This window comes from Pelodiscus sinensis, chromosome 3, assembly GCF_049634645.1.
Source record: "Pelodiscus sinensis isolate JC-2024 chromosome 3, ASM4963464v1, whole genome shotgun sequence".
In the NCBI taxonomy this organism is placed as follows: domain Eukaryota; kingdom Metazoa; phylum Chordata; order Testudines; family Trionychidae; genus Pelodiscus; species Pelodiscus sinensis.
Genome location: NC_134713.1, coordinates 137,355,921 through 137,367,489, shown reverse-complemented (window position 1 = coordinate 137,367,489; position 11,569 = coordinate 137,355,921). Strand labels below are relative to the sequence as shown.

General features: G+C 44.1%; 1 protein-coding gene across 1 annotated transcript; it reads right to left on the bottom strand.

The window, feature by feature from the left end:
- Window positions 1–260: 260 nt before the first annotated feature.
- NANP (N-acetylneuraminic acid phosphatase) lies at window positions 261–8,436 on the bottom strand. The gene is made up of 2 exons (XM_075924965.1): window positions 8,282–8,436; window positions 261–6,691 (listed from the first exon to the last, which is right to left on the bottom strand). The coding sequence occupies exons 1-2, from the start codon at window positions 8,369–8,371 to the stop codon at window positions 5,966–5,968; spliced, it is 816 nt and encodes a 271-aa protein (XP_075781080.1). The 5' UTR covers window positions 8,372–8,436; the 3' UTR covers window positions 261–5,965.
- Between the last annotated feature and the right edge of the window lie 3,133 nt (window positions 8,437–11,569).

Genomic DNA, 11,569 nt, shown 5'->3' with positions numbered 1-11,569 from the left:
CTAGCCGTGAACGTCACCGTCCCGCCCCCCCCTTCACCTCCTGTTGTGGTGCTCGGCTGACTTCTGCGCTGCTCAGCCAGGCTGCTGCGTGGGAGCAAGCGACCGTTTGGGCTCCGCACCCCCCATGCAGGACGGGGAGTGCGAAGCCCAAACAGCCAGTTGGGCTCCGCGGTCCCCCGAGTGAGAGGCAGGAGAAGTGAAAGAGAGAGAGAGAGAGAGAGGCAGGAGGCAGAGGAGAGCTGGGGGGGGGGGGGAAGGGGGGAGGCAGTAAGAAGAGGAGAGAGAGAGAGACCGGAGGCTCAGGAGAGAATACCGACATGGAGGAGAGACCTGAACATCCTGTCTTATGATGGGCTAATTGGCTAGTAAATGAAGATCAGGCAAATGAATGCATGCAACTGTGTTGATCTACTTTTTTGAAAATCTGGCCCATTTAAAAATGCCTAAACAGGATAGTGCTGTACCCATTGTATACCAGCGCAAGTCCACTGTTGTCCAAGGAGTCTTGGAGTAAAGGAATAGAGAATGGGACCTACTCGCTATTTCTTGCGGACAACCATATCATACAATTTTACAGTTAATGCTGCTAATCACACATTAAAAATGAATTAAATTGCTTTTGTTCACTATTAATTTGGAGAAAGAAATTGTTACAGAGATACAGTCAGCCTAAATACTACCAAAGCTTACAAAATTTGAAAAGCATAAGAATTATAACAGAAAGGTTAGAAATGATTTATTTAAAAAAAAGTTTTTCAGATTCCCAATACATCTGTTGCCTCACAATCATGCTGTAAATACAGAAAAAAGATCACATGCAGGCCCTATAGAAACAAGAAACATTGTGGGTAGAATGTAAGTAAACAACCTGATGGAACAGTCTAGACATTCAGAAAACCATGACTCTGTTGTTATTTTGACAGATCTGTTGTTGCAACAAACGTATTTCTAAGATTGGGTACTTATTTTGTGTCTAGTTACCAAAAAGAGTATAACATTAGAAATGATGAATTTATGACTAAAGTGTAGGAAAACATGTATGGGCACATGGTAAGTCTTGCAAACTCATACAGAAATCAATGTGTCTAAGGCCATGTCTACACTGGGAAATTATTTAAAATTTACTAAGTTCAATTTCTGGGCACCCAATTTTACAAATTCAAAGTTCCATGTCCTCACTACAGGGAAGAACAGAATGTAATCCAAGGCAGGTTCCATTAATGTGGATGCACTACCTTGGACTCCGAGCTCCAGGAAGCACTCTGGGGAGTAGCGGGAGACCTCCTAGAGGCCAATTAGTTGGAATTAGCGAAACCAGAGCATCCACACTAACATTATTTTGAACTTACAAGTTCGGGAAAAGCTGGAGTAGAGTTTAAATTCCATAGCCCCTCATTCTAAATAATGAGCTTGGTAGTGTGGATGTATCACTTACAAATTTGATCTTGAGGGGCTAATTTCGGACTAAGGTCCTAGTGTAGACCAGACCTAGTGTATCAAGATGCTAGGTACCTTTCAAATGTCTTAGAAAGAAAAGTAAATTATATTACTGATGTATTTTTGTACTGAAAGGAAAAAAGGACTTAGGATGTTCAGAATCCTTCTCATTTAAGTATCAAACAAAACACAACGAAGGCCATCAATAGTTTGGAAAACGAAACCTATTAACTTCTTCACTGCAGCTGTCCTGATAAATCCTAGTCCTTCTCCCTACAACCTGTGAAGATTTTACATGCTGCAAAAATATGCAATGTCAACATCACAGGGCATTTTATAAGCTATGGAAATGCCAGAAAATTAAATGTCTAAACAATTGTGTATACTGCTTTGAGTCCTTGAGCTGTGTTCATGTGGACATTAAGAAGTTTCCCATACAATTCCACTGGAATAAGTATCCATACTATATTATACAGCAAGCACAATGTACAATGCTGTATGTCTGGGTTCCTAACAACATAGGCACAGAACTGCAGTTTTGCTTTAGACACAGCTGACATCAAGCCTGCATTATGTCCCTTGTATGTACACAGTGAAATCTAGAAAGTGAATCATAATGGGGACAATCCATTACAAGGTTTGGTAGGAAAAATAAAAGCTGTTCACGAAAGCAGGAAAAAACACTATTTACTATATGGATATTGTATTTCTGCTAGTGTTACTTCTGATGGTTTGCAGTTGATTCTTATATGACAATTTATCTTTACATTTTGGGGTAAAAGCCTTAAGCTAATTTTGCAATATAACGAACTTCAAAACCAAAGTTAACCTTAATTTCATAAACACAGACAGTGCATGTAGGTACAATCAACTCCTGGACAACCACAATTCTAGTCCTATATCATTCTCTTGAGAATAGACAGAAATATACAGACAGTGAGTCAGAGTCTATGCCTGCAGAATATATGCAAGTCTCATTGACTTCAGATGGAGTTACTTGCATGGCCCCATATGTAGCTGAGTATGCAGTTACAGTGCTTTCTTGTTTTACTGACAGATTTAGGAATCTGCCCATGTGCAAAACAGAAACAACAATATTCCTCTCTACAAGAGAAACCTTCCAAATAATAAATAGGTAGGTGGACTCAGCAGCCAGAGGCAGAATTATTATTTGTGCATTATTGGCAAGGAGAAAGCATTAGACATATCTTCAACTTATATAAATAGTTATCGTGAAGTCTATGGAGCTAAGGGGGTTTACAGCAGTTGAGGATCTGATGTTATGGCTCCATGGATATGTGAAAGTAGAAAGAATTATACTGTAAAAGAAAGATGAATTATGCTGTAATAATTGAATAAATTGAAGGAATACTGTTTGTCTCTGAACAGGAAGAAGAAAAGTATGTTAAAGTTGTTTGTAGGTATGCAGATCAGAGTGCTAGCCAGGTGGGCCTGAGTTAATAGGAAAAGGAACATTAGGTGTTAGGGAGAAAGCAATTGAGATAAACAAGGTGATATGGACAGGAGATTGCTGTGTGCTTGATGTGGAAATGAAGATACTTGACTAGCCTCAGATTAATCATGTGAAGTTTTGCCCCTCTTTTAATCCTGTTAATTTTAGCTTTCTTTTGACTGTATAAATCAAGGAGGTTGAACCTTGTATGGCGCACACATTTTCTGGGTGCATTTAGCAGAGCAGCTTTGCTAATAAACAGAGCGGTCTGACAAATCTGTGAGTCCTGTCTGACTGACAGATATATGCAGCCAAAAGTCTCATCCCAAAATTATGGATGATATTTTATTACATGAAGATGCCTTTAAAAGACTGGGATTCCATTGTGCTGAAGAAACAATAGTTTTTTTAGTGTTACAAATCTTGGGAGGTTGTGGTAGTTTTTTTTTTTTTTAATTAAAATTTACAGAACCAAGTATTTGTATACTTAGTGACACCATCTAACCTTTTGTATACATTTGTTTGTTTCACATAAGCCTTATTTTTGGACTAGCCTTCCTTCCTTAATTTTCCCCCATAACTATGTTAAAAGCTTAGGTCAGGGGTGGGGAACTTCTTTGGGGGTCGGGGCTGCTGACCCACAATCAGTCGGGGACCACACACAAGTGAGAAGTTAAAAAACTCTGAAATGGTCCCTGACTGAGAAGCAGAAAGACACTCCCCACATTTCCCTCACACACCAGAGCCTAGGGGGCCCAGGCTAAATGTTGTGTGCTCGAGCCCTGCGGTGAGGGGCTGGAGCACCAATGCAAGCTCCCCAATGCTGGGGAAGGGGAGCCCTGAGCCTCAGGGACTGGATCCAGGCAAGCTAGGGACTGTCTCTGACCCCTGAGCCTCAGGTTCCCCCCCTTTGGCGTAGGTGGTGTCTGCTTTTCTTTAACTGATTGTTCTGTATGACTGGCAGTTTACTCCTTGAGGGCATCCCCTAGTGCTTGTCTACATGAAGTTGAACTGGTTTAACTTTTTAAAAATCAATTTAAAATGCAATACCCTTCAGACACTCTTATTTCTACTTACGGATGACATTGTGATTTAATGGCCATTTAAACCAAAATAAGTCTCTATGCAGGGCACTACATCAGTTTAAAATAGGTTTAAATTCACATCTTAGGTTAAACTGATGTAGCTTTATCATCTAGACATGTCCTTCCAGCCTTCTAAGTTTGATTCTTTATGGTGTTTATGACTCTCCAAGTCTGAGATTTTCTTTCCTAACTCACAACCATGTCCAAAAATATAACTATCAACGGTTATGAGCAGTATTTTAAAACATGAAATTTGTGATCCATCACATGATAGGCATTTTGCCTTTTCCCCAATTTTTAAAATATTAAAATTAAAGCTTGATGTTATCAAAAGTTCTTATTTTTGTATGCAAAAAGTTACATTATTGAAAAAAGCATTTTGTAAGGAGGGAAAATAAATGTCACAAAAGAAAATCAAACAAATAATTTTGTGAAGAGTAGTATTATAATATTGGCATAAACAGGGTCATTTTCTAAATCCAATGTCAATACTGTACACAAAGCTGTTTATCCAGTATTACATTCTATACCTGAATTCAAGTTGTTTGAAAAGTCATGTAAAACACTTGGAAAAATTGTAAACTGTTAAAGTAAGTACAGATGAAATACATGTAGAAGCTAGAATTTGGAACGGTCCTACAGCAACAATTAGTAGACAAAAAGGCTCCAATCTTTTACTGGCTCCAAATGGGTAAACCATTGCAACGTTCCTGAGCCAACTGCAAGACCAAAGTTTACAAAATGTTTGATCAAAATTCATTAACGCAATTGTTCTTTGGTTTTATAAGCTTTAAGAATATTAGACAAAACTGAGTGAAGACCATTGCAAATGTCTAAAACTCACATTATAGTGCAGAAAATCACAATCTGCATTAAAAATACTATTTTAGTGCAGATACATATGATTAAAACAAAATCCTATACATGAAGTCCCACTGATAAATGCCCCCCTGTATATATGCAAGCTTTCAGGTGCACATACATTTATTTTTCTGACAGGGATTTGGGTCTTATTAAATAAGTCACTGCAAAATTTGGGAAGATAATCACTAGCTTCCAAACTTACAATATCAATGTTTACCCAAAAAATTTAGAGTGGGCTGCTTTATGTACTAGAGATCATATCACTTTTTAAAATGGGGAAATTCACTTCAATTGGTATTAGGAAATCTACAGATTAGATTGTAAAGAACCTAAGGCTATGTCTACACTGCAGGCTTGTTGTGCAAAAACAGCCGTTCTTGCACAAAATCTTGCAGAGCATCCGCACAAGTCCATTCTTGCACAAGAAAATGTACAGTAGATTGTCAGAAAAGAGGGCTTTTTGTGCAAGAGTTATTCCTCTCCCCACGAGAAATAAGTCTTTTTGCGCAAGACCTCTTGCGCAAAAAGGCTAGTATGGACAGCAACAGGGGTTTCTTGCACAAGAAACCCCTATGGCTAAAATGGCCATCAGAGCTTTCTTGCACAAGAAAGCGTCCACGCTGCCATGGATGCTCTTGCGCAAAAGCACATGGCTGTGTGGATGTGCTCTTGTGCAAGAACTCTTGTGCAAAAAGTTTTTGCGCAAGAAATCTGCAGTGTAGACATAGCCTAGAGTTCTACCACGTTCTCTCTTCCACCTTCTACATACTGCAAACAATCTTTTTAGCAGGAATTTCAATAACTTACAAGTCAGCGAACCAAAATGAAAATCTTAACACTATATTTTTCCTTTTTCTTTGTTAGAGCAAAAGGCTGATAAGCATGGTTGTCAGACCAATGCTAAAAAAGTCTATCATAGTTATTTCCAGATGCAGAGCATAAATAGAAGATAACTTATGCATAATTTATTTTCAAAAAATGTCAATCAATAACAAGATTCAATACTTTTCTATTCAACTGCACTCATAAATATACTCTTACTCCCACATCCACCATTTGAGTAAATATATTCATGTGTAAGATTTTAGTTCCAAACCTTCAACAAAAGCATTCGCAGGCTACAGACTTAGCATTTCTTGGATTCTATACTGGCACTATGGTGTCCATCATTAAAACGAATCATCTTGTCAGTTTCTAAGTTAGCATTCGTTTTGTGGTCCATATTCTGTAAGAGTGCTGGAAGATCAAGAACAGAAGAAATTATATAATCAGGTGTTGGGGAAGTGTTTATTGGCATTGTCATTGTTTTATTTATCCAGACAGTTGCTTTCAAACCAGCATTCAGGCCTCCTTGAATATCTGTGTCTAGTGAGTCACCAACCATCACACAGTCCCAAGGCTGTACCTCTAGTAGCTTACAACAATGATGAAATATAGATGGTGCTGGTTTTTCTTCTTTCTGTTCTCCTCCCACAACAATAGCATCAAAGTATGGTTGACAGCCACATGCTTCAATCTTCTCCCTCTGAGTTTGTCTGTCTCCATTAGTTAATAAAAGCAAGCGGACCATTTTTCGAAGTTCAGTAAGCATCTTTCTTATATCCTCTGTCAGGGTTAGATGCTGTAAGCGTGTAGTTTTCCACAGGAAATAACATTCTGCAGCCAGATTTCGATTAGCCTCACCACCCTTTGTTTCTTGTATTGCTTCTTCCCAATGTGAGATCCTTAAATCAGTAATGCACACCTTAGCTGGATCATGACATTCTTTGAGGAGTTTTTCTTTGACCTTATCACAAATCATGTGAGCTTCTCCTTCATCACACTGATGTTTTGATTGCAAGGCATTTATTACCTTTAACAAAGGGAAATGGAAGGTTACAATCCAGCATTACACACTAAGGGCCAGAATATGCCACCTCGCCTTACATGGAATAGTACTTTCTTACACAAGGAATGTAAAAGTTCAATTAACCAGCTAATCGAATAGTCAGTGCAATTTGCATCGACCATTCAATTAGTTGATAAGGGCATTTCTTGTCTTTGAAAAGTAGCAACAGCCAGGGATGTTACTACACTTCAAAGGCAAAAGCGCTGTGGGGAACATGGAAGCTAGCAGGGGACTCAAGCAGTCCCCTGCCGGCCTCATGCTCCTTGCATTTCAAAGTGGCAGTGTTGCGTGGAGCCCGGGGTCAGCGAGGAGTCCCCAGCTGGCCCCGGGTTCCATGTGGAGCTGCCACTTTGAAGTACCTCCTCCTTAACTCCCCTCCCCCGCTGCCTCTTTCTGGTAGAGGCAGCAAGGAGGGGAGCAACTAGTCCACTAGCGTGTCGACTATCCGATAAGCATTTGCTTGTTGACTAGTTGTTCCTTATCTTCTGCCAGGAGTCCCACTGAAATACAATGGGATACTCCTCGAGTAATGTATCATTCAATATTAGTAAGGATAACAAAATCTGGCCCGTAGTTTGAAGTGGCACTTAACACAGAATTCTTTTGAAAAATAACCCATTATCATAGCTACGCTGCATCACAAAGAGCCTACAGAACGCACTGTGCTTTGGCTTCCCTCCAACACCAAAGGATAGTTGAGAGGGAGCAAAATAGAGTGAATTATTTCACCCTTTTTAAAAGTGAAGCATGCACACGAAGTGACCACATAAAGGAAACTTTGGTGGGATGTTAATCCTCCATGCTCCTAGTGGAGCTAGCGTATTCTGGGCTGAATTTATGAGGATGTGACTTGCAGACCCACAATCTAAGTTGTTACATATCTTGGGAGAAACCAGTTAATATTTCTATCAATAAGTGATAAGTGTAATTTCTGCTACAAAAAAAAAATCACATATTAACACCCAGCCTGATTATGCAGCCTTTATTTACAATGACTTAAGCACGACAGCAGCTATTTTAGCCATGAGCACTACTGGAAACCCTAAGCAATGAACAGTGTATAAACTGCTCCTCGCCAGAAGTAACCCTGAGCAGCACAATGCTGAATACCCGCACCAACCTCTTCCCCCTTGCTTGAGCGTACCCACAGCTCCAGACACTGACCCTCCCGCGCCAGCTCAGCAGCACGGGGCCACTACCCGGCCTGCTCCCTCCAGCTGTGCCACTGAGCCACGTCGCTGGGACCCAGGCCAGGCAGCCCACTCGGGCTGTGCACAGACCCATCCCCCCGTAACCCCTGCGCAGCCAGGACGGCGCCCACGGCAGGGGAGTCAGGCGGCACGAGCGGGCTCCCTGGGCGGGGCACACGCCAGCGCCCCACAGCGGCCCCAGGGCGGAGGGACCAATGGGGGGGGGCGGGGCGCTAGGAAGGGCAGGACGCGGCTCCAGGGTAGCATCCCTGGGCCGGAGGGGGGTTGGTAGCGAGCCCAGCGCAGCCCCTCCTGCAGCCGGGGGAGGGGGGGAGGGTGTCCCCCTGGCGGGCCGGGCCGGTACCTCCGCTATGGCGCGCCGGCCCGCGGCCGCCGTGTCGACCAGCGTGTTGTCCAAGTCGAAGAACACCGCCCGCACCCCCTGCAGCCCCATCGCGGCCTCTGCGCAGCGCCCGGCCGCCTCTCGCGAGAGCCGCGGCGGCTTGGAAAAGAGAAGGCAACAGAGCGAGAGCTCAACACACCGCGAGAACAAGATGTGTGCTGGAGGGGGGAGGGGGGGAGTTTCGGTGGGGCTGCGCGCGCAACGGGCTTTCGTGACAAACTTCTCTTCGCGTGCGAGCGGCTGGTGCCGCCTGTGAGATAAAAGCGCCGCGATAAGAGGCACGTTAGGGAAAGAGCATTTCTCGGGCAGCCCCTCCCCCCCCCCCCGCAGTGCGCGCGCGACCCTTGCCCCAGCCTGCTCGCTCCAGCGCGTGGAGGCTGCCTCGCTAATAGGACGCTAATAGGAGGCCAATTTTGAAAAAGGGCAGCAGAGCTGATCCTGGCCCTGCCAGGCCAGCACGTCTAACTGCAGGGGGCAAACTGGTTGGGAAACAGAACTGCCAGGCACCGGGTTTTTTTTTTTTTTTTACAACCCCCAATAGGCCCCCCCCATGCTCCCCTCCCAAAAAGGGAAGGGGAGGAGGGGGGGGGGGGAAAGCACAACAAGCCCAGGGCAGCAGCCTGCTGTGCCCAGTGGAAGAGCGATTCCTCTCTCCACCTCAACTATTTGGTGTTCAGGAGGTGGGCAGGCATTAGGGAAAGACCTATTTGAAATCATGGGATGGTGCTAAAAGCCCCTCCCCAACCTTATGGGAGGAACACTGGACCCATGTTCAACTGATTGCTTGGGACAAATAATGACTAAAGGATCAAGAAGTGCGGGCTAGAGGTTCAAAATAAGGGAGCCGGATGGGGACACCGAGCAGAGAACCCCGGACAGCGCCCACTGCTCCTCAAAGCTGTCGATGGAGCCAGTGGACGCCGCCCAGAGGAACTCTGCCCGGATTCGCGACACGAGGGAGGAACGGAAATAGGCCCCCCAGTCGCAGAGAACCCCCTCGTCTAACTTCCTCCTCCTGCTATTGTAGATGGCAGCTTTCGCTAAGACCAGGAGGAGGTTGACGAGGAGGTCTCGCGACTTTGTGGGGCCACGGATTGGGTGTGCATAAATAAAAAGGTGAGGGGAAAAGTGCAGCCAGAACCTCAATAAGAGGTTCTGGAGGAGCCGGAATAGGGGCAAAAATATGGAACGCTTCACGAATTTGCGTGCATTAGGGAAAGAGCATTAGCCCACCCACATCTAAAGGACCTCTCCCCCAGCCTGTGGGGAGGGGCCATAGAACCCAGAAGAACTAATTACTGAGGACAAATAATGAGAAAATAGGGATGGATGTGAGGGTCAAAGGGCTAAAACGAGGGAACCGGATGGGAATACTGAGCAAAGAACCCTGGACAGCACCCACTGCTCTCCGAAGGTCTCGAGAGAGCCAGCGGATGCTGCCCATTGGAATTCTGCCTGGATACGTGAGCGAATACAGCAACGGAAATAGGCCCCACAGTCTCAGGCCCCTCTCCTGGCCAACCTCTTCTCCTGAACCTAAGTTGTTGGAAAGTCTCAGGGGGGAGGGACTCCAAGAAGATCTCACCAAACTGAGTGATTGGGCAACAAAATGGCAAATGAAATTTAATGTGGATAAGTGTAAAGCAATGCACATAGGGAAAAATAACCCCAACTATACAGTCTGATGGGGGCTAATCTGGCTATGACAAATCAGGAAAGAGATCTTGGAGTTATCGTGGACAGTTCTCTGAAAACTTCCACACAGTGTGCAGCAGCGGGCAAAAAGGATGCTAGGAATTATTAAGAAAGGGATAGAAAATAAGACACAGAATATCTTACTGCCCTGTATAAAACTATGGTAGGCCCACATGTTGAATACTGTGTACAGATGTGGTGGTCTCACCTCAAAAAAGATATTTTGGCCTTGGAAAGGGTTCAGAAAAGGGCAACTAAAATGATTAGGGGTTTGAAACGGGTCTCATATGAGGAGAGGTTAAAGCGACTGGGACTTTTCAGTTTAGAAAATAGGAAACTGAGGGGGGATATGATAGAGGTATATAAAATCATGAGTGGTGTGGAGAGGGTGCATAAAGAAAAGTTCTTCATTAGTTCCCATAATAAAAGGACTAGAGAACACCTAATGAAATTAATGGGTAGCAGGTTTAAAACTAATGAAAGTTCTTCACACAGCGTATAGTCAACCTGTGGAACTCCTTGCCAGAGGAGGCTGTTAAGGCTAGGACTATAACAGAGTTTAAAGAGAAGCTAGATAATTTCCTGGAGGTTAGGTCCATAAAAGGCTATTAGCCAGGGGATAGAATTGGTGTCCCTGGCCTCTGTTTGTCAGAGGCTGGAGAGGGATGGCAGGAGACAAATTGCTTGATCATTGTCTTCGGTCCACCCTCTGTGGGGCACTTGGTGCTGGCCACTGTCGGCAGACAGGATACTGGGCTAGATGGACCTTTGGTCTGACCCAGTATGGCCGTTCTTATGGGAGTGGTGTTAGTCTGCACCCCTAAAAACAAGCTTTCTGGGGGAAAGTAACCAAAATTATTTCCACTACAACCCATCTAATGAAGTGAGCTCTATTCATGATTCCTGATATGGTTGTTAGTTTCTAGGGTGCCACAGAACTGCCCATAATTGGTTGGAGAAGAGTCAGAATGGCTTCTATAAAGTGAAATTATGCCTCACCAATCTAGACTTCTCTGAAGGGGCCAACAAGCATGTGGAAAAACGTGAATCTGGGGGATCTAGTGTACTTAAATTTCCAGAAAACGTCAAGATCCCTCATCAAATCCTCTAAAGCAAAGTAAGCTTTCATGGCATAAGAGGGGGAAGTCCTCTCATAGATCGGTAAGTGGTTAAAATCGATAGGGAACCTTCTTTGGTCAGGGGCCACCAACCACAGAAAAATGAATTGGGGGAGGCACACAACTGAGAAACAAACAAAAAAAATAAACAAAAACATAATACAACTCTCTGAGAAGCAGGGAAAAAAAGACAAAGCGACAATCACCTCATGCAACTGGGAGCATCAGGGTTCCCCTAGAGCTCCAGCCCCTAGAGCTCTGCAAGAGGGAGAGGCTAGGTCTTCTGGGGGCCCAGATCTAGTAGATTTTGTGGGGCCCTAATATACTCTGGGGTGGAGTCAAAAACAAGGGGATTAGTGTGCGGAAGGGGCCACTGTGGAGTGGGCTGAGGGAGAGGTATGGAGTCTGGGTGGGAGGTAGAGTGTAGGAGGGGGCA